This window comes from Epargyreus clarus, unplaced genomic scaffold (genome assembly GCF_041222505.1).
Source record: "Epargyreus clarus isolate Ecla_fem2 unplaced genomic scaffold, WU_Ecla_fem_2.2 ptg000001l, whole genome shotgun sequence".
Classification (NCBI taxonomy): Eukaryota; Metazoa; Arthropoda; class Insecta; order Lepidoptera; family Hesperiidae; genus Epargyreus; species Epargyreus clarus.
In genome coordinates, this window is record NW_027332209.1 from 5,325,895 (window position 1) to 5,348,150 (window position 22,256).

The following is a 22,256-nucleotide window of genomic DNA, read 5'->3' on the forward strand; positions in this document are numbered from 1 at the left end:
AATATTTTTATAGAATAAAGCAAAGTATGTAAGCATAGTTGTTTTAATTTTAAATATATAAACCCGTATATATTTGTAATGCATTTTAATTTAAGATGTTTGTTGTTGTGATTGGGAAGCAATCTACAGTCGATCTGACCGTAAGGGGTCGTTGAACCTTTTGGACGCCTCTCACTACATCTAAATAATAGCACTGTCTGGAAAAAAGTGTGGCGTTGACATCGCTGCATAGTAGAAATATCCTTTGATTTGATCAAAGTCTAAAAACAAACAACATAATATGTTAATCATGTTTATTGTACTAATATTATTTGAAGTGAATGACGATATTTTACAAGTTTACTTAACTGTACGTTTGACAATGGATAAATTGACTTTTTGGTAACATTCAATTGTAGTACAAAGAATATTCTCTAAGGCCCAATATACACAGTGAAATTTTGTCCTTAATTCATATGTATAAGCTACAATGCTACACAAAATAGTTTCATTTTATAGGGCATTTATCAGGAATTAAAGTAACAGAATACCAAAGATAAAACAATATAGCCATTACATTATAAATTCACTTATGATTTTGAACACAATAACTTACTATAAATACTCAACGTTTCATTTCATAATAGAAGCAAGGTTCACAAACTACCATAAAATAAATAAAATAGGAACATAGTAGAATGGAAGATGTATTATAAAATAATTTAACATTTCACATATTTTCAGGTATCTATTTCACTGTGCAATATTGGACTAAAATATGAAAATTATTGCTAAACGGTTATTACTCTAAAATATTTTACCTTACAGCTTTGAAAAAAATACAGGTAATTGATTAAAACGACAACATTGGTTGTGTGCTATTGAAGATATTGCAAATGAAATTCACCTCAACACCTAATACAACTAATTGGAAGAAATCAAGCAGGCAATCCAAACTATACCATTGAAATGTGGAAACGTGTGGTCACATACCCCAACACAGATAATATTTTCATAGCAAAATCAAAACAATACTTATTTCATAAACTTACATTATTATTATACAAAGTACAGTAAAAAATGGACAAAAAATTTTGTATGCCATCAATAGTTAAAAGAATGCCTAAAGCTAATATATGATTACTTTATTATACAATTATATTTAAACCATGAAGAGGAATTTTATGTAAAAAATATTATTTATGACATTTTACTATTTTTGATACATTTTGAGATTAATTACTTAGTTACTGAAAATGCATACAACAGGGCTGTCACAAGGTTAACTTCACATAAAATAATATACCAAGACTGTGATTGAGAATATAAATGCAATATATATATTTAGTTATTTAGCTTCATTGTTACTTTGGCCATAGATTAATAGGATAGACAATTTTTCTTTTTTTATAAATAATATCTTTAAAATAAAAACAATTTCAACAGTTAAAATATAAATAAAGTTTTTATTAGAAGTTTGTGCAGCCCAAAGAAATCAGTTAAAAAATTGAGAAATTACCATTGAATCTTATGAATCTGTACAAAATATGAAAACCCAACATCAGTTGGCATGATGTCAGTCATAGTTTAGTAATACAACTAGCATTATGGCCTCAATGTATCCACAACCACAACCTACCGACTGTCCAATATACTATCAAAGGTACATTATATGTATGGGGGTGCAACTAAAATGTATGTTATATTGAGATTACTTTATAAACAGTTCTAAAGGAAGACATTGTATAAGTTAGATGACACAATTTTGGGTGTCTGAATCCTATTGTTACATTTTATATATGTGCGTCTTTAGTTGAGTTGACATAGTTAAATCATATAATGCAGATCTGTTTCAATTAAAGTTACACCACCATACAAATAATATTTACATACATCTTAATTTATCGATTCAGTAAATATAAACAGTTACTTGACTATTATTCGCATTACCATCACTTGCTTTTTACACCAGATTTGAGACTGTATGAGTACATGCGTCAACTGTGGATTGTTCAATCGTGTCCGTTTGTTTTCGCATGTGGAACTGTTCCGTTGACTAAGGGGGCGGTAGGCTGGGGCGCTCTGATGGTCTTCTGGAGGACATGAGCATCCGCTGGCACTATTCTCTTGTAGTAATGCTCTTTCGTTTCTACAATCTCAAAGCCAAATTTCTTGTAAAAATCTATTGCACCCTCGTTGTTTATTTGTACGTGCCTGAAAGTTCAAAAATAGGTACATTATGTAAAAAAAAATCAGATCTATATGGAAATAGTTACACATATCCATGGGCGGCAATAATCACTTACTATCATGTATTATGCACAGTAATTTGCTACTTCAGACCTTAAAAAAAATTGGTCTCTTACCCACAATCGAAGTTGATTTTATTCAGGGATCATATTTTATAGAATATTTACAACAAATATGAGATTTGTAATGAAGCAAATTATATTTAACAAGCAATCACCTAATCAAGATTGGAGATGATACAGTAGAGGAGAATAAATATAAATTTATAATTTTTAATTTTGATAATTCAAAATTTTTAAATATAAAAAAATATGCACAATACATTTTTAAATGATTGAAATATTTATTGTAACAAAAACCAAATCTATTTTAATTTGCTTTAATATCACATATCAGAGTTTAAATCATTTTCCAGTTTTAATAGGTACACAAAAAACAAAATATATTGCATTTGGTCTAATGAGAACTATACCAGCAATTGAAGGTTATGTATTACATTTTCTAAAATGAAGACTAAAACTGTTGAAAATGTGTCTAAATCACAAAAAAATACTAAATCGTCGTGTATATGCGTACTTACAGGAAAATGCTGTCGAAATTTCCGTCCTGTTCTACATACTTGAGCACATGTTCTACCATTAGGGTGCCTATACCCAATCGCCTGTAGGGGTACAGGCACCCCAGAGTCATAATATACAGTCTTCTCGAGTTCTCCGACGTGTCTATCCTACAGCAGACCGCTCCCACCACGATATCGTTGTAGTACGCCAGTTTTGCCAATTCGCCAGCTTCCAAGACATCCTTGTAAAATTTGTCATTGTACGACACTGGGAACACAAATGTGTTCAGTTTCTTCAACTGTTTTATATTATGCGGTGTCACGTCGCCAAGTTCTATTTTAGCTCTGGAATAGTAAAGATGCTCTTTTATAGTGGAATTAATCCGAGCGGACGTACCTAGCGCAATGCCTCGACATTGTGCTGCCAATGAAAGGGATCGTGAGCATGCAATTGTTACACACTAAAGTAGTTACCTAGTCATTTTTATAACTATTAAATATACACTAAAATTTAAAACCTAATCTAACACAGTTATATCACACGAGATCACTCCCGCCATCTACTACACTAGTCGCAATCCACTGTCTCGCCCTGTCGATCTTGCTTGCCAAACTTGTGAATTTTGCCATAAATTTTTTTTACTGCGCAGATTTGACAACTCCTAACAATATTACCATTAACAATTTCATTTATACAATTAATTATGGCAACACGCATAATATGACTCCAGCACACTATTTATAAGTCTATTAAGAGTATCGAGCAAAAAAGTTATTAAGCTCCTTGAGTTATTTCAGAAAATACTAAAGAAAAAAACTATTTTTGTAAAATAATAAATTACAAGTTTAACATCTTTAATATCAAGCGTATATTAAATGACAGACTACCTCAGACATAATCGTTTCGTCTACAACAACCTTTATGAACCAAAGATTTATTTCATCGTTCGTCTCAATAACGTCAACAGATTAGAATATACTGGCGCCAAATTTAAATAGTTTGTTTTATTTCCTTTGTGACACGCTTTCCTTCTCTTGTTTTAAATTTTAAACATAAGTCAAGTTTTACATTAGAAAAATTATTCAGGTGCTCTTTAGATTGAATATAGCTAATAATGTGTAGCCAATTGAGATATTTACAAATAAAGAGAAATTTGGTGCATTATTCGAGATTGTTGACATGGGAAAGGATTCAAATGCAGACGGCTAAGCCGGTGGACATCGGCAGTGTGAACACTACCGAAACAGCGTCCTCTGATGTCGCTAAAGATGAGAACGTGATTGGGGATATGTTTCCTCCATCAAGGGTAGTTCCAATGGTTCTAAGTAATAAGGAACCGGTGGTTTTGTCGTTCGATAGCGTGCCAGGACCAAAATCGTTAAAGTATCTGTCTGGTTTCCGCCATTATTTGTCCGAAATTGGAACTCAGCTAACAGCTGGCATTTTAACTCTGAGTCTTAATGTTGGTTAGTTACAATTTATTTTCTACTTAAACTATAATAATTGTATTTATAAAAATGGTTTTTTTAACACAAGAATACATATATCCTGGTCTATAATAATAGAATAGTCAGCCGGTGACTATACACGCTGGTTGGATCGCGCATTTTTATCGAGGTCAGGTACAGTCCACGTAAAAGTGCTTGTCCGCTCTGAATATAGAAATGAATTGCGTTGCTATAGCAAATTGTATGACTACACCTACTCGCAACAACTTCAGAGCGGACTAGCAGTTTGGCGAGGACTATACCTATTTAATATTTATATACCTTTTAAACATTATTTTTAATTACTATATTTATTAAATCAAATTTATTCACAGGCACATACATAACCGATAGGAAGTCGATAAGAAATTTGTCGACGTTATTCGACGAATACGGCCCAGTTGTTCGCTTCGTCAGTCCTATGGGTGGTGACATAGTGCTGATCAACCACCCCGACCACATCCAGAAAGTATACGCTATGGAGGGCGATACCCCCGTCAGGTCTGCTCTAGACTCCCTGGAGAAGTATAGGACGGAGCATAGAAACCACACCTACGGGGGCCTGTTTACTGTGTTAGTTTCTATTTACTAATATATTTTGTATGTCTCCTTAGAAATTTAGTTTTTAGTATTTTAAAGGTGGTAAAATTAGAACCCTCTGTGGTTCCATTCCGGCGACATCTTTGGCAGACGTCTGGTAGGAATCTTATCTGGGGTTGATTACAGATCCATCCATGGGCAACAGTGGCCATTTAGCATCAGGCGGATTGCATACTCGTCTCCTAGTTCTATATTATAAAAAAACTATATTTATTGTATGTATAGGTTTATTATTAAGGATATTGTTTATTTATACAGAACTTTTTCTTATTGGTATTTCTTTAGAACAGATGATGCTAGTCATATTTGAAATAGTATAGGACTGACCTGGAATGCCTTGGAAAAGTACATATAGGTATAGTCCGCGCCAAACTGTCAGTCCGCTCTGAAGTTGTTGTGAGCAGGTGTAATCATACAATTTGCTATGGCGGCGCGATTCATTTCTATATTCAGAGCGGACTGGCAGTTATACGCGGACTATGTCATTTATATCTTTTTTATTGTATGAACGTATTATGTTACAGTCAAGGTGAAGAATGGACTCGCCAACGCGAGATGCTGTACACTCCAATCCACTCGGCCGTGGAGCAACACGTCCAGGGCATATACGAGATGTGTGACAAGTTTACGCAGAAGGTGTACAACCTCAGGAACTATCAGGACGAGCTCTCGAAGGATCTGCACAAGGAGCTTCATAAGTGGACGTTTGATTGTATCGGTGAGTTTTTGTACCTGTACGAACTATAATACACTCACTATAATCTACAAAGTTCTTAAATGTCGAAACAGTAAGCAAGTATTAAGATAGTGGTATACAGTTAATTTATTTTTTTACATTCGTTTCCGTACTTCGGTGCGTACGTTAAACCCCGTTAGTAGTATTCACTCTTATTGTCAACCGAACATAAACCTATTGTCTAAAACAATTTTTGTCTACTGAAGATCGAGATTTAGAAATTTTTGCCTACCTACATTGTCTTAACTGTGTTAGGCAAAAAATCGGTTAAGATTATGAGCTAAAAACATTTTTTAATCACTTACCCTTCATCTCCATTAATATTTAAAGTGTCGAGTATGCTCCAGATCTCACCCTTCATAAAGGGAAAGGCACATGAACATATTGATATTCACATTTTCTTACGTGTTAATTTTCGTCGGCCTACCAATATTTGCGAATCTACTGATATTGTCCCATCCCTCAGGTCTGCTGATATTCTCGAAGAAGTTCTCGATGCTGGACACAGAGCTGGTGTACAGTCAGTGCGACACGTCGTGGATGTACCACAGCCTGGTGAAGGCCACTGACGCGATAGTGCGGTGCGAGTCTGGTCTGCACCTGTGGAAGCTGTTCACCACGCCCGCTTGGTTCGCGCTGATCAAGCACTGTGATAGTTTGGACAGGTGGGAGGTTTTATTTCGGGAATATTAAGACTGACCGTCTTCTATCATCCTTCTAAGATCCTTCTATCATCTATAGTTGGTATAGTTGCCAAGACTAAGATCTTGTCGCTATTGAACATTCGCTCAATCAGCAGCGGATTGAGCGTTCGCCTAGTGGTGTGTTTGATTTTATTCCGGAAATCTGTTGGAAAGAACCAGATTTTATTGCAAAAACAGTTGATTGTCCTACGCAACGGCATAGATACACAAAGTCGCCGAGCAACTCGTGCCAGTTGCGTTCAACACAATTACAAATCCGTCAGTTACTAAAGCGATAGACGATAATAAACGAGCTAAGTTACGATTCCGTAGAAATTTCTTTGATCCTTTTAAATGAAATTATATAAATTATTTTGGTTGTAAGTGGTAGAGTTAGCACAAAAAGAACAGAAAACAATACTACAAAAGTTTATCGCTCGGTGAATAGTACGTTATAAATTTCACTCACTACATATAAATATTGATTTCTTCGCAGCTTGATCGGGAAATATGTATTGGAGGCGGAACAAGAACTGGCTGCTAGGGTGAAGGACGAGGCAAATGGAGAAGGTAAGAAGTGCTTATATAAAAGAAAGGTCACTTTTATCATCGGCGATTCGCATTTGGCGAATCTATCGATACTGTAAGTTTTGATGACTAGCTGTGTTTGATTGCAGCCTCAAAATGTTAACCACCTTTTTAACACGCTTTTATAAGCTTGGGTTGTATGTTAATGTATGTACGTAACAGAGTAACGGAATCTTTGAACCCGATTTCCTCGATTATAATTATTTTGCATTCAGTTGCTCTTTTGAGCGTAAAATAGCTGTAATCGACACTCAAACGCTTGCTACAGCGTCTTAATCACTGCATGTACTCTCTGAAAATGAATTAAATGGTTGGTCGCCGACGCTATAAGTACCTAGTTTACTGGATCCTTCCTCTTACATTTAGATGTAGCCATAACTAGTTCAATAACAATAAAATGTATATTTGTCTGCTAGCCCCGACCTCTATCATTAGTTCGATGTTGCTGAGCGAACAGAAGATGACCACGGAAGACATAGCAACCGTGTTGATGGATATGCTTCTTATTGGAGTGAATACGGTATGATTTTATGTATACGATAGGACTTCGGGCTCGTTTACACACAATAGTCTGCCGCTTTCAGTAGACCACTTGGTCTACAGAGTGCGAGTTATTCCAAACGTTGTTTATATTAAGTCGACTGCCACCTACTTCAAGCAACTTGACTTGTCGAGAGTACTTGTAGAATACAGCCTGTAGGAAAGTTCGGTCGATCGCCTTTTACCGAAAGCGCTCGAATAGTCCTCTTTCGACTGCGAACTTAGGTACCACATGATTAGGTATTTACACTAGGTTGACACCTTTGGCGTGCAAGTGAATTCGCATGACGATTTGGTTTAAATGCGCCCTTATAGTATTTTGGGCAATTGGGCAAAGGATCCCGTGTCGTGAGACGGCTTTACTATCCATTCGTGTTCAATTTATGAAATGCATGTATTTTAAAAAATATTTTTAGTTGCCAGTTATCCATACATTACTATTTGTAGAAATAATAATACGTAAAGTTTATTTCAGATCTCTACCACCATGTCGTTCCTAATGTATTATTTAGCAAAGTATCAGAAATGCCAGAAGATGCTTTACCAAGAAGTGGGGAACATTTATCCAGAACTGATTATAGATGATGTCAACAAAATTAAAGCTAACACGCCATACCTTCAAGCTTGCATAATGGAGACTTTAAGGTAAACAACAGCCTACATCCATTTTCTTTTCCTTTTTTTAAAGAATATTTTAGGTAGTTATAAGAAATGTCCGCATAAAAATGTTTTAGCTCACTTGCTACTTTGACTGTTTGTATACGAGGAAAACTCACGACTTTCATACACATAAGTGCGTATTTTTAAAGTAATTCAACAGTAAATTCATTAAATAATGTTTTTGAATTTGGAATAGCAAAGTTTGCACCTTGTTTCTAAATGAGATTCCAGCAAGCATAGTTTTGACTGATAGTGCTAAAAATTTGGCGTGATAGTACTAAAAATAATTTGGTACCTTTTCCTTACAGATTAGTGCCTCCGATTCCTTTACTGACGCGAATATTACCGAGGAACATTACATTGGATAGATACAAGTAAGTTCCAACATTAAATTGAGCATTACAATATATCTACTAGGCACGGATTTCCTTTTCGAATAGAAAGGTTTCGTACCATAATTAATCACCGAGATGTATTAATAATAATTAAAATTAAACATATAATGATTTACGATATAATAATTATAGTCCGCGCCAAACTGCTAGTCCGCTCTGAAGTTGTTGCGAGCAGGTGTAGTCATATAATTTGCTATGGCGACTCGATTCATTTTTATATTCAGAGCGGACTCGCAGTTTTATGCGGTCTATACCAATTAAACGTTTCCCCAGCATCCCCCGCGGCACGCTGATAATGATGTCGACGCAGGACGCGTCGCTGAAGGAGAGCAACTTCGAGGACGCGGCGCGCTTCTCGCCCGAGCGCTGGCTGGCCGCCGCCAAGCAGCACCACCCCTTCGCCTGCGTGCCCTTCGGACACGGGGCACGACGCTGCCTCGGGCAGAGCGTCGCGGAGACCATGCTCACCCTGCTCACTATTAGGGTATTGACCTTATAAGTAGTAAACATCATGCTCACCTTGCTGTCTATTAGGATATGACCTTGATATACTTGATATAACAATATGTTCACCTGCGTCTCCTTCGGACACGGGGCGCGCCGCTGCATCGGACAGAGCGTCGCGGAGACTATGCTCACCCTGCATACTATTCGGGATATATGGTGACTTCCACATGAAAGTGTCGTGGACATCATACTTACCCTGCTCACTATTAGTGTATGATCTTGATGTAACAGAGTCGCGAAGACCATACCCTCACGATTAGAGTATGGCCTTGATATCAAAGCGTCACGGATTCTGTTTACCCTGCTTGTTATACGGTATGACATTTACACGCTTGTCGGCAGGGTATTGACTGAGCACCCCCTGCTCACGTGCTGTTGCCTCAGCCATAACGTCATTGAAGCCATACTCATTCTGTTAACTTTTATAGTTACAATCGCCTAGACATACAGTATTTTAAATAAAATGTTAGTTATAAAAATCCCCCTTAGCAATTTAGTAAATTATTCTCACCATAAAGCAGCATTTTCTTAAAATGGGCATTTTACAGAAATCGAAAAAATAGCTTTATCAAACCAACTAACTATACATCAAATAAAAAATGTTAATTATTTTCAGGTACTGCAAAAATACAAGCTGGAATATCATTATGGTGATATTCATCCTACCCGGAGTTTTATCGCAAGACCAAACAAGCCTCTAAAAATAAGATTTATTGATAGAATCTAACTAACAATGTTAAGCAATGTTTATTTAAATGTGGTCCTAAAATGTTATATGAGTATTTGGTGGAAAATAAATTCGTATTAATTAATATTAGTAAAAAATTGTTTTATTTAACAAAAAATTAAAATAAAAGTTGTTTATGTAATGTAACAATTTTATTATTGCATACACTATAACACAATATAACACATATCTTTAACATGTAACTTATAGATAATTACCTGACTCATGACAAGCCCATTTCATTCTAAAAACAGTACAGAATTTTGAAAATAAGTAGTAAAAGTAGTTAAAACTTTGCATACAAGCTTCATGAAGTTAAACCTACAATCTTATTCATGTGGTTTATTGGTTAATATCAACTCCAAACTTGCGGTCTGCCTGAAGGAACCTCAAGATTTATGGATATACTTTTTAAAACCTTAATTTAATTTTATGTTATGTTTTATGTAAATTGTAGTTAGTTGTTAGCAATAATCATTAAATTAGAATAAGTGAGATCAATGTCTGTCTGAGACTTAATTGTAATGACATCAAATACTAAACTTTACATAGGCACGTGAGAATTTAAAGTGATACATAAGTTCCTCTTTAATTTGACCGTCATTTCAAAGTTTGCAGGTGGCAATTCATAAACATATATAAAATAATACAATCAAATCACATGAATCCTTAAGTTGATATAAAAGAAGCACTGAAATTCATTAAATTAAATTCATTACAAAAATTACAGTGCACAGAATTGACATAGTCATTGACCACAATAATTTTAACTGTGTAGTTTGAATTTGAACATACATTGTTATTATTTTTACTTACATTATTGGCCCTATTCTATTGAAGGTCAACCATAATTATTAATTTATGCATTCAATTTTTAAACAACATTGTGCAAATATTAGAATGCTCATACATTATATATTATTCTAGCCATATATAATATTTATTATAAAATTTAACTACTTAAAAGCCTTAATATAAACTGTTGCAATCATGTGTATTAACTCTAATAAGAATAATATTAATGAGTAATTAAACATGTTGAAATGTTTCATGTTATACACAAGGTTTCAACAGCTGAAATTTTTAATGTAATATTTAAACACTTCATCACACATCAAATATTTTTCTTTCATGAATTTATATGTTTTATATGAAATCAATAATTTACTCCTTAATTGTGGTGTGTAGTAAACATTTTTTGACATTTTCCCAAACTAAACAGTTAATCTAGACATAAAATTAGTACACTATAATGTAGACTACCTATTTCGTCTTGAAGAGAATATGTTCAGGTACTTGCCCCGTGTCATCTCCTTTGCTTCTTCCAACCCCAACTGGTATGCGAGATCATGAAGTTTCTTTACTTCCATTATAAGACCACTTGTTGTTAGTGAACCAAGTTCTGTAATATAAAAGATTACAAGACACTTAGTTATTATTATTTTAGAAATATTATCAGTCACAATATGATATGCATATGGAATAAAAATATAACAAGTGATTTTATATGGTTTGGATATATTTGTAGTTTATTAGTACTTAACTGATTACAAATTCAAATTAAGATATTTACATTGCAAATGGGTAACTTATGACCTGTATGTATTTAAGCCATTTTTCAATTTAATTATTCATTCCTGATGAATAACAAAATATATTAGTATACCAATATTGCAATGTTTGAAGTAACGAAAAAACGGAGTTCTTGCATATGAATTAATTTTGATTATTTTAGACTTAGCCCACAAGAGAAGCAATACATCTATAATTGGCCTTAAGTAGAACCCTGCTCTATGCGAGTTTATTACAGATATCCATGGGTGACAGTGTCCACTTCACTTCATGCTTCATGCTCCTATCTTGTACAAGGAAAGATAGATCTAAGTAATTAATTATCTGATATATTCAATAACTTACAATATTAGAACATTTTGTAGGACCATTCAATTTATGATAAACAGTGACCATAAGTTTTTTTTATGTAGAGTTTAACCCCAATGCATATGTAGTAGTAGAAATTTGAATAATTTAAACAATTCAGTTTGAATAATGTCTATTATAGCTTGAATTAAATATTATTATTTATATCATAAGTTTCGTTATGATTTTAGCTTCAATCAATCTAATTATATACTCTAATTTGTCAACATGTGTAAAGAATTAAGATACTTCAAATAGCTCTTAGAACATTCAAATTCTTATTGGAATCCCATTAGAATCACGATTACTTACTTTGCATGTAGTTGTAGTCCTCCTTAGTAAGTCCCTTATTCCACGCAGGGGGCGACTGGTTCCCAGGTTGCATGTTCGAGAACTCCGACACACCCGGTACTGCAAAATCATCGTTGGAACACTGTGAACTCTCGTCGTTCGAAATATTACCATTTACATCACCCATTTCAAAACGTTCAAAATACAGTCGTTAATAACCGAAATGCTGTAGTAACCATAATGCTAAATGCGTAATGGACGACGGAATGACAACATTAGAACTTAAACTGAAATCGCGCGATTTTTGAAAATGAATACCAATTCACTCCATTATTTTATTACGCACGTTTGAATGAAATTGTTACACTCACTCTGTTCAGGCCATAACTCCGGGGAAGCTCGGTCGAGCTTCTCCAAGCTGAGGAGGCTTTCTTCCAAGGATGTCAGAGGAATATCATCGTTTGTTTGACCTGAAATAACAACGCAGGAGTTTGTAGAGGCGTTAATCTTCATCGTCACGTTTACACCATAGAATAAATTATTAAAATATATTCGACACAAAATAGTGTAGACGTTGGTATATAAATCTTCATAATTTCCCCAATCAATTATGTAAAAATTATACCTTCATTTACAATTGAATTCTGTTTCGCGGCCATTTTCTAACTTTTTGACAGAAAAATTCTGCTGCTGCACTATGTCACAGTCACTCAAAACATTATGGTCTATGGTCATATAAAAGTTTTTAATATTTTGATACACTAAGTACCATCCTTGTACTACAGTCAGCTAATATTTTCCCAATAATAACATTTTTTATACAAGATTACCTTTAATGCTATTTTGGCTCAATTAATCACTTATTAGCTTTGCAGTCAACTAAAAATATAATGATATTATAACAGGCTTAAAGGCAAATAAATATTTTTTGGAGATTTTGAACAAAAATAACTTTAATTTTTAACACGGTGCTACATACATATTTTAAAAATAATGTCAAGTAGATAGCTTATTTTAAGTCCTTTATTCATTGCTCCATACATTATCTATTTAATCTTTACAAAACTATATTATTTACTAAGTGGCTGTGTAATTCAAATAACTTTGCGTAATCAATAAATTGAAGAAACGAAAAACTGTTTGATCTTCTATCTCTTTCTTTCTTCCGGTTGCCAACACAAGGCAAGGTGGGTTTCGTAGTGAACCGCATGGTTTTTTGGCGATTTATGTGACTTTATTGTTGTTAAAAGTGTAATATTAGTGATATTTTCTTTTCCAAGGTAACATTTACTGTATGTGCAATATTTTGTGGTCTCAAACGTGACTAGAAAGCAAATTGTACTAGGCATGGCTAGTTGTAACCCAGTCAAACTGTCATGATGCCTTTATTGATAATTCTTTAATGTATTTCTTACTTTAATCGTTTATAATTTTAAATAAACGAAACTGGGTCCAAATATTAATTAAAAATCCGAATATTATTGGTTTGTTTTATGTTCACAAACATTGCACTCTTTGACATAACCTAACTTTTTGAATTCTTCTTATTTTCTAGTAAATCTGAGAAATTTTTAAATATGGTTCTGTCCATCCTTCTTACTGCTTATTAATCGTGAAAGAAGTTTATTTTTGCATGTTAGATATTTTACACGGGTGTTTGAGCTGACTACAAAATTATTTCTTTAGGTGCTTTAAATATTTTTTCTAATCCAAGTTGCATGCATTTGCATGTTATTACAACGTCTACCTCGTTTTTATATTAAGTGTACTAAGATTTTTTCAAATACTTCAAGTTCTAGTATGACATGCTGTGATATGTTGGTACATTTAAGCTTACAGTGTTAAAAATGTGTTGCATATATCACAAGATGTTGTCCTAAATTAATTTCGCATGGAGTAAATAAAGTTTCATGTCAAAATAAAATTAAGTCTGATTTCGTATTGTATTATAAAAAATTGTTTATATTTTTTCTGTTTTTTCTGTTATATGAAAAGAGAATTTTAAGAAAATGTCTTTGTGAAAATATTTTAGTACATAAATGCTATAATTCCATTTCTACTTTTCAGATGCGTTCCGTCACGCTTAAAGATGTTGAACAAGACAAGGTCGTCAAGACCGTCGCTGCTCACTTGAAGAAGTAAGTAAACACATAAAACTGCTAGTCCGCTCTGAATATAGAAATGAATCACGTCGCCATAGCAAAATATGACCTGCTCACCTGCTCGGAACAACTTCAGAGCGGACTAGCAGTTTGCAATAATTATAATGTATAGATTTTTTAAAAATATTTTTAATGATCATTTCAATATGGGAAATTGAAACAATATTTATAATTTGTAAAGATTTCCTGAATGGTTATAGTTCTAGGGCTTCTCTTATTTGATTTATTGTTGGTATAATCATGTTATTTTTATATTATAATGTAGGAGTGGCAAACAAGTATACCATGGCATACATGTATGATTGTAAGTGGTTATTGCTGCCCATGGACATTAATAATCAATCCCAGATAAGAGTCCTGAGTAATTGATGTTGGTATGTTGTAAGTGACAACTAAGTTATAATGCCTCATATAAAGTTCAAATCAGAACACAAAAGCGGCAGTTAGGCAGAAATAGGCATGGGATGATGTCTTTCTGAGACCACAACCAACACCACAAAGAGTTTTCTCTACTATTAATGCAGAGAAGAAATACCATATAGAAGTTAAGTTTTTTGAATAAATGTTATATGTAATTTATTGTTTCTTAGACTCTAAAGCTTAGGGAAGTACTGGTAGATCAATTTACATATTGAAACTTTATAAATTGCCAGAAGATTGACATATGTAAAAAATCAATTGTCATATAGGCAACACTCGAGACAGCATTAGTAAAATATACGTAGATATACAAATTTAGGTCTTATGTTTACTTGAAATTATATTTTTATTACTCCTATTCCAGGATCGGCAAAGTCAAGGTTCCCGAACATATGGACCTGGTAAAGACTGGCCGTTTCAAGGAGCTGGCTCCCTATGACCCTGACTGGTTCTATGTGCGATGTGCCGCTGTCCTCAGACATATCTACATCCGCTCCCCAGTTGGAGTCAAGACTGTCACCAAGATTTTCGGTGGTCGCAAACGCAATGGTGTCACACCTTCACACTTCTGCAGGTGAATATTGTGCTTATTAGCAAATTGAATTGAAATGGCAGTTTGTGCATATTATATTTCAAGAAAATTTCACATTTACCGAATTGAAGTGACATAGTGATATGCATGAGTATTCATCCAGTAGTGAGGATGATCGTCTTGTTGTTTAGTAGTATACATATGTTATAGGCAAACTCCGAAGCTCCGGCGCTCCTAGGTTGGACTGGTCAATCCTCAGGTCAGACTGAATGACTTAGTCAAAGCCCAAACAAATGTAAATTTTCGGCCTTTGACTAAACAATTTTCGTCAAACCTGGGAGAGACTAATTTGGTCAGGCAAACGTCAAAACACAATTTTATTAAATCGGGGTTTGACGAGTCAAACTCCGATATAGGTATGAAGTGTCTTATCTTCGTATATTTGGAAGCATTTTATCATTTAAGCAGCTTTCAAGTCTTAAGAACCGCTTAACTCTGCCAGTTCTGACACCTGATTGGTCAGCTTACGTGATTTTCACTTTTATATTTGAGATGCTTTGAGAGAATGCCGTGTGGCATTAGGCCCACCTTTTGTACGATGTGCAATAAAGTATAAAATAAATAAATAAATGCTTTGGAATATACGGAGGTTAGTTTGTAAGATTAGGTATAAAAAAATAACATTTTTAAAATTTTGATGTTTATTGTTTTAATAATTTAAAAAAACCTAACCTAACCTAACCTAACCTCACTCATCTTCAATTTTACACAATTACACGCCCGCACGCTCAATGAACGAACATGAAATGACAAAACAATCGGTCGGAACACCACGAGAGACATTATGAACCTGTTTAAACATGTTCAGATCAACGTTTGACCGAGTTTTGCAGTCGCTTCTAGGATTGACTAGGCCAAAACCGAAACAGAATAATTTACTTTCGACGTTTGACTGAAAAGTTAGGAGCTCCTGGGTTTGACTAAAAATACTTCAGGCAAAGGGCGAAATTGAAATGTATTTCGGGGATTGCCTGATGGCTTTGGCCAAACCTAGGATAAACCAGTCCTTCCGCGAAGAGACTGTGTATCGGACTTTGACTATAACATACATACATTGTCCCAATCTGTAATAAAACTGAATGTAATTTCACTGAAACAGTACTATCTCACTCCCAATCTGCTTAGATTGCAATGTCTTCATTTGAAATACATATCAACATCTTATAAAATTGTCTACGTTTAATTATGATCTATCTAGTGTTATAAATTTATAATTTTCTATACTATAATACTGCAATCTGAGTTTTTCTATTCAACTATTTATGGTAGTATAGCTGCAATTAATAGTTTTATACTGAATTTTAACACACTGAGCCCCTAATACTGATTACCAAATTGTTCTAGAGGCTTCCTTACATTTGTTTATTTGGACGAAAATATTTAATATCTACATAATTCATAATTCTGCATTTAATGCAGACTTGCATATAAACTGAAATAAACATATAGTTGTAGTAACCACATTGTATAATACCTACTATTTTTCACCACCGTGTAACATTATGTTAATTAAATTTTAATCTATTGTCACTAGATCATCAGGCAGCATCGCCCGCAAAGCTCTCCAGGCTCTGGAGGCCCTCAAATTGGTTGAGAAGGTCCAGGACGGTGGCCGCATCCTAACCATGCAAGGCAGACGTGATCTGGACAGAATTGCCGCGCAAGTGCGCCTTAAGGCTAAGCAACAAGCCAAGCAGATGGTGATTGTCCTGTAATTATGTGTTAATAATAAAAAAATATAACAGTAACGTATTGTTTTTTTTTAAATAATGACGGTTATAATGAAACAAATTATTATAAATACGAAAATCCTGACTGCTTAAAAGATAATTAACTGAAACAAGTCTACAATAATTACAATATTTTTTCCTGTACCTATCGTAAAATTTATATTCTTTTGTTTCTGCCTTGTAATTTAATTTAATGCATAGTGTAAAGTATGTACAGTGTAGTGTAGAATATAAAATACAAATTAAATTATCTGTTATGCCTAGGAATGCGCTTTTTTAAAAAAACGATTTTGAAATCGGAGTCTGAAAAACCGGTCATGAAAATAGTGAAAACTAAATAACAATGAAGTCCATCGTTGATTTATTTTATTGCTGCTATTTTATATGTAAAAAAGTTGCACAAAGTTGCTAAGCTTGGAATTTTTTGTACGGATGGAGATTCCTTCCGAAAAATATCGATTATTGAATCGATTCGAGTCGAAGTGTGATAAATCGATTCACAAAAAAAGAGCAAAAAGAATCGACTTTCGATTTTCTAGGATGAAGGATCGATTCACTAAATCTATCCATTACTGGAGATCGATTAAAATCGATTATTTTTGGCCCGAAAGATCAATTCTTAGATTAATCGATCTTAGAGCGATTAATCGAAACTTTCTAGTCTATTATATACGAACTCCTTAATATATGTGCATGACTGGCTGACGCGTCAGCCCGCACCACGCCCCGTCCGTGCCCATCCCCCAGCCCAGGCTGTCGTTGTGGAGGGCACTAGCCGACAGGGACCGCAGAGGCGGCCAAGGGTCGAGGTAACAGAACCCCCCACCCCCCGCCCCCGCCACTCCCAGACTCCTATCCCCGCTGCGCGGCCCTTTCGGGCCCTCGGGCTGAACACGCCCGCAGATGTGTTCATCACAGCCGCACAGGCAATCTGTGAGGCAGTGGCCCAGCACCCGGACCTTGTTACGGCCGTGCGTAGGATCGTGTCCGACCTCCTTGGACTCCAGTGCGGCGTCTCTCAGGGTGCTGTACTGGAATCCAGGGGGGATTAAATCCCACCTGAGCGCGCTGCGACGTCTCGCACATGAGCAGGACATACATGTCGTGCTCCTGGGCGAGACCAAGCTGCGGCCAGGCCTCGACCTGAAGTTGCCCAACTACCACGTGTATCGGCGAGACGAGACCACACTAGAGGGGCTCCCCTACAGGGGCACCGCGGTGGCGGTCCGTCACGACGTAATACACGAGGAGTTTTCACTACCGCCCTTTAAGTTTACGCGCTCTATAGGGGTCGCACTTAAAGTGCCGAAAGGAGAGCTGCGTCTCTACGCGGCATATCGCCCGCCAGGTCCCCAATTTGACCCGCAGGACATCCATAACATCTTGGAAGGTGGTGCTCCGACCTTGGTGGCTGGTGACCTCAACGCAAAACATCTGGCGTGGGGTTCTAGAGTCATCAGCCCCGCGGGTCGGAAGCTGTACTTAGACGCCGAGGCCAAAGGGTATAAGGTACAGGGGCCCGAGGCTCCCACCCATATCCCCTCAGTTGAGTCCCACCGTCCCGATGTCCTGGACATAGTATTTCACAAGAACCTCCCATGTCCAGTCCACGTGGAGGTGTTGTATGACCTAGACACACAACACCTGCCCATCTTGGTCACCCTTGGTGTAGGGGCGGCGTGTGTAGAGCCCCCCAGAGCCCGTAGTAAGACGGACTGGGAGAAATTTAAGAACCTTTTACCACTTATTAAATTCAGCGGCCCTCTCTCCTCACCCGAGGGAATTGAGGCCGCCACCGAGGTATTACAAACCTCTATACAGAATGCCCTGGCGGCCTCGACCACCCAGATCCCTGTGGAGGCGGGTCGCTACTCAACACCTCTCCCAGCTCGTCTGAGCGAGGCCCTCGCTAAAAAGCGTAGACTGCGTGAGCTCTGGGCGCGCACCCGATGCCCCCGGGTCAAGCGTGACCTCAATGCGTTGGCCGAGCGGCTGTCTGTTGAGATGGCGGAGCTGCGAGGTGCCGCCTGGGAGATGAGGATCGACCAGGCGAGCGAGACGCAGACGTCACTTCACCATTTGAACAGACAGCTGACTCGAGCTAAGGTCCCCGTCACCCCCCTACTAGATGGCGAGGGGCGGCGGGTCCACGCAGCAAAGGACCGCGCGGAGGTGCTTGCGGAGTACATGCAAGTGCAATTCTCACCGCACCCACCCGCACCGTACGTCTCCACGCACCATGAGCAGGTAGAGGGTAGAGTACGGGATTTCCTTAGGGGTCCGACTCCGGCACTCAAAGGGATTGAGTTTATCTCTCCCACAGAGGTAAGGAAGGCGGCCTCACGTCTATCCAGGCGTAAGGCTCCAGGCCACGATGGGATCCCTAACGTGGCGCTTGGTATGCTGTCCCGAGGGGCCCTGGTCGCTCTGACCCGGGTCTACAACGGCATCCTTCGCACCAGCCATTTCCCGACCATCTGGAAACTAGGGAAGGTAATCGTCCTCCCGAAACCGGGGAAAGACCGCCGTCTCCCGGGTAGCTACCGCCCCATAACCCTGCTGTCAACCACAGCCAAGCTGTTTGAGAGGCTGACGTTGAAACGACTGCGCCCGTTCCTTAATATAAGGGACAAGCAGTTCGGATTCCGCGCTGGCCACTCTACAACGCTACAGCTCACGCGGGTTATCCATCATTTGGCATCCGAGCTTAATTACGGCCGTCACACCGTCGGCGTCTTTCTTGATATAGAGAAGGCGTTCGACCGTGTATGGCACAGTGGGCTCGTGTGCAAAATGATGGATACACCTGCTCCACGGTCCATCTGACACGGTTGATAGCATCGTTTTTAAGTGAGCGGCAGTTCTATATTTCGGTCGAGGATGTCGCCTCAGACCCTAGGCCCATATGTGCGGGGGTGCCGCAGGGAAGCTGCCTCTCGCCGTGGCTCTACTCGCTATACACCAACGACGTTCCCACCCTTCGCGGTCACCTGGAGGAGTGGGAACGGGACGTTATGCTCGCGTTGTTCGCAGACGACAGTGCGTACTTCGCGTCATCCCGCCGAGCTGAACTAGCTGCCGCCAGGATGCAGCGCCTGCTCGACCTATTACCTATGTGGCTGGATAAGTGGCGCATGGCTGTCAATGTCGGTAAGACAGTCGCAATACTATTCAGCCGCAAGCGTATTATGCCGTCGCCGCTACGTCTCCGGGGAACGGAGGTAGCTTGGCAGACCCATGTTAAATACCTAGGATGTAGCATCGATCGCTCGTTGCGTATGACCCCGCAGGTGGAGCACTCGATCCACCAGGCCCGAGTGGCCCGAGCGATGCTCCGACCGGTGCTTACATCCAGGTTACCGGTACGAACGAAACTTAAACGTACGTACGAAACTTTATACGTATCTTAAAATGCAGTCTGTGGAGGAGTTTGTGGTCCGCCTCGCTCGCTCGATGTACGAGCGAGCTGAGGCCGGACCACACTCCCACCTAAAGGGGTTCACGCCCCTTCACGATCGACCACCTGAGGGGCGGCCGCTTCCGCGGGAGCTCCCAGGGTTGGTTCCTCCCTCCGACCATCAGGAGGGGGACTGCCAGCTTGGTAATTTGACCGAGTCCCGTACCCCCCGCTAAACAGCGGGGTTGGTATAATTTTAATGTTGTCTCATTATATTATGATATTATTAATAATATTATATTATTATGAAAGAATATTAAAAAATCCGGGGGGTATTCACCCCCTTGAGAATTTGCCCGGGCAAAGAGGGTACCCTCGAGACCCGAATAATCCCTACCCACCCCCATATTGCAAACGCAGACGCGGCATATGAGAGACCGGTGGGTATGAAGTCCCGTCTTGCTTGACTGGCTGACTGCATTGACTGCTACTCTTCCGTACTGACCAGTTTCGTAACATTTTTTTCAAATTGTTTAGTTGCTCTGGCCCTAGTAGCATTTATAGCTTTACCGGGTTTTGTGACAACCTTAATGTTCAGCTGGGTTGGATAATGAAAAAAAAAGTCAACATTTTTTTATGTAATCACAAAAGAATAAATTGAAAACATTTGTAATGATAATAATATCGATACTTAGTCGAATAATCGATATTCAAGTACACCCCATTAAAATTATTAATAGTCTGTGGTAAGATGTAAAATTGTCACTTCGATCGATTGTCATGTCATGCCAATCACATAGTCATTGTGTTGTTTTTCAGTTGAACCAGTTTTGTACAATTCGCGTTTGTGATCGGATGGATTTTAAATCGCAGTAATGACAAAATGTTTGCGGCATCAGCACATCGAATCGGTTTCATTGCGTTAGTGTACATAATATCTTGTGTTTTCGGTTTGCGGAGTTATGGTAATCCAGGAAACACTTTATACGTGGCAGATGAGCCGGATAATACGCCGAAAGTCATAACAATAAACACTAAGTCAGAAAATGGGGGTTTAAATTTAGAAAGGCAAAAGCGAGATGCGCCTATTTTGCCTACGCCTGCGTTGCAAAAAAATATCAGTGCATGGGTAAGTAATATTTTTTTTTATTAACACTCATTTTTCTTTGTTGTTTTGATGCCTATCTCCGGTCGCCCGTATGATGCGATAATGATGTATTTTATTTTTATTTAAGTTAACCGCTACTGCGCGATGTTTACCGCTACCTTCGCACTCTTTCCACTATTTTTATCATGTTATGACGTCTTATATTCAGCCTGACAAGACCTCGTTTTCTTAATGAAGGGCATTTTCCCTGTGACTATTTATATTTGGACAAAATGACTCGCAAGAATGCAAATTACTAATGACTTGCTATAAATAAAAATAAACAAAGTACACGAAATGTAGTCAATGTTTTTTCTTTATTATTATTCTGTTTAAGCTTACGATAATTGTAGGGAAATTTTGTTTTCCAAATACACACACATCAATGGTAACAAGTAATTTTAAATCGATCTTGATGTATAAATATAGATTTTAAAAACTTATACCTTACCATGTGAAAATTTTATCATAAAATGTATAGACAAGACATTCAATTGTGACATTCTTATCTACAAGCTAATAAATATTTATTATCTAATAATTAGACAACTTACAATCTCTTATAAATTAAAAATGTAAAATTTATGGAATAAGGCTATGTCATATATCATTATGATTTTTTTAAGACACTGATTTTAAGTATAATTAATAATAGTTGAAACTGCCAAGCAACACATAATAATAAGTAAATAATCTATATAATTTTTTCAATAACTGTTTAAAAAAACTGATAACAGCGATAAAGAGCAAGTGTTCTACCTGAGCCGGGTTGACTCTGCGGCACCTCTACCACATCTATTTCTGTCCAATCACTGCAACATTAAGTGCTGTTATATTCCCCTTTAGGATTATGTGTTAGGGAGTTCACTTATTTGACGCATTCCA

The 22,256-nt window shown here is 37.3% G+C and overlaps 4 protein-coding genes across 6 annotated transcripts in view; 2 read left to right on the forward strand and 2 right to left on the reverse strand.

Moving 5' to 3' along the window:
* Positions 1–279: 279 nt before the first annotated feature.
* Positions 280–3,430, reverse strand: san (Probable N-acetyltransferase san). Its single transcript, XM_073075063.1, has 3 exons — positions 3,263–3,430; positions 2,810–3,133; positions 280–2,193 (listed from the first exon to the last, which is right to left on the reverse strand). Exons 1-3 carry the CDS (start codon positions 3,268–3,270, stop codon positions 1,992–1,994), a joined length of 534 nt encoding a protein of 177 aa, XP_072931164.1. The 5' UTR covers positions 3,271–3,430; the 3' UTR covers positions 280–1,991.
* Positions 3,431–3,790: 360 nt separating this feature from the next.
* On the forward strand, positions 3,791–9,810 carry Cyp339a1 (cytochrome P450 CYP339A1). The gene is made up of 10 exons (XM_073075052.1): positions 3,791–4,255; positions 4,612–4,849; positions 5,401–5,594; positions 6,079–6,277; positions 6,792–6,865; positions 7,300–7,403; positions 7,899–8,068; positions 8,392–8,457; positions 8,752–8,962; positions 9,602–9,810. Exons 1-10 carry the CDS (start codon positions 3,904–3,906, stop codon positions 9,710–9,712), a joined length of 1,719 nt encoding a protein of 572 aa, XP_072931153.1. The 5' UTR covers positions 3,791–3,903; the 3' UTR covers positions 9,713–9,810.
* Positions 9,811–10,409: 599 nt separating this feature from the next.
* lin-52 (DREAM core complex component lin-52) lies at positions 10,410–12,646 on the reverse strand. Its single transcript, XM_073075074.1, has 4 exons — positions 12,549–12,646; positions 12,295–12,393; positions 11,945–12,043; positions 10,410–11,114 (listed from the first exon to the last, which is right to left on the reverse strand). The coding sequence occupies exons 1-4, from the start codon at positions 12,580–12,582 to the stop codon at positions 10,972–10,974; spliced, it is 375 nt and encodes a 124-aa protein (XP_072931175.1). The 5' UTR covers positions 12,583–12,646; the 3' UTR covers positions 10,410–10,971.
* A 332-nt stretch (positions 12,647–12,978) lies between these two features.
* The window catches only part of RpS19a (Ribosomal protein S19a), a 51,185-nt gene continuing 41,907 nt past the window's right edge, over positions 12,979–22,256 (forward strand). Inside the window, exons 1-5 of one of the 3 annotated variants that reach the window (XM_073075006.1) lie at positions 12,979–13,110; positions 13,991–14,061; positions 14,870–15,079; positions 16,632–16,808; positions 21,053–21,353. In XM_073075006.1, coding sequence (XP_072931107.1) covers positions 13,991–14,061; positions 14,870–15,079; positions 16,632–16,808; positions 21,053–21,353 — 759 coding nt within the window. In that variant the 5' untranslated portion in view covers positions 12,979–13,110. Of the gene's footprint in view, positions 13,204–13,990; positions 14,062–14,869; positions 15,080–16,631; positions 16,840–21,009; positions 21,354–22,256 lie in introns of those variants that run through there. The other 2 variants (XM_073074998.1, XM_073074990.1) reach the window with 2 other exon arrangements.

What these genes read in the sequence shown, in the direction of transcription:
- san (XM_073075063.1), bottom strand. An exon ending in AATTTCGACAGCATTTTCCT is followed by an intron (nt 2,194 to 2,809) that starts GTAAGTACGCAT and finishes TTGAACTTTCAG; the next exon opens with GCACGTACAAATAAACAACG.
- Cyp339a1 (XM_073075052.1), top strand. Translation starts at nt 3,904, where the DNA reads ATGTGTAGCCAATTGAGATATTTACAAATAAAGAGAAATTTGGTGCAT. An exon ending in AACTCTGAGTCTTAATGTTG is followed by an intron (nt 4,256 to 4,611) that starts GTTAGTTACAAT and finishes ATTTATTCACAG; the next exon opens with GCACATACATAACCGATAGG. An exon ending in GGACGAGGCAAATGGAGAAG is followed by an intron (nt 6,866 to 7,299) that starts GTAAGAAGTGCT and finishes TTTGTCTGCTAG; the next exon opens with CCCCGACCTCTATCATTAGT.
- lin-52 (XM_073075074.1), bottom strand. Translation starts at nt 12,582, where the DNA reads ATGGCCGCGAAACAGAATTCAATTGTAAATGAAG. An exon ending in GAATTCAATTGTAAATGAAG is followed by an intron (nt 12,394 to 12,548) that starts GTATAATTTTTA and finishes TTGTTATTTCAG; the next exon opens with GTCAAACAAACGATGATATT. An exon ending in GGAGTTATGGCCTGAACAGA is followed by an intron (nt 12,044 to 12,294) that starts GTGAGTGTAACA and finishes ATGATTTTGCAG; the next exon opens with TACCGGGTGTGTCGGAGTTC.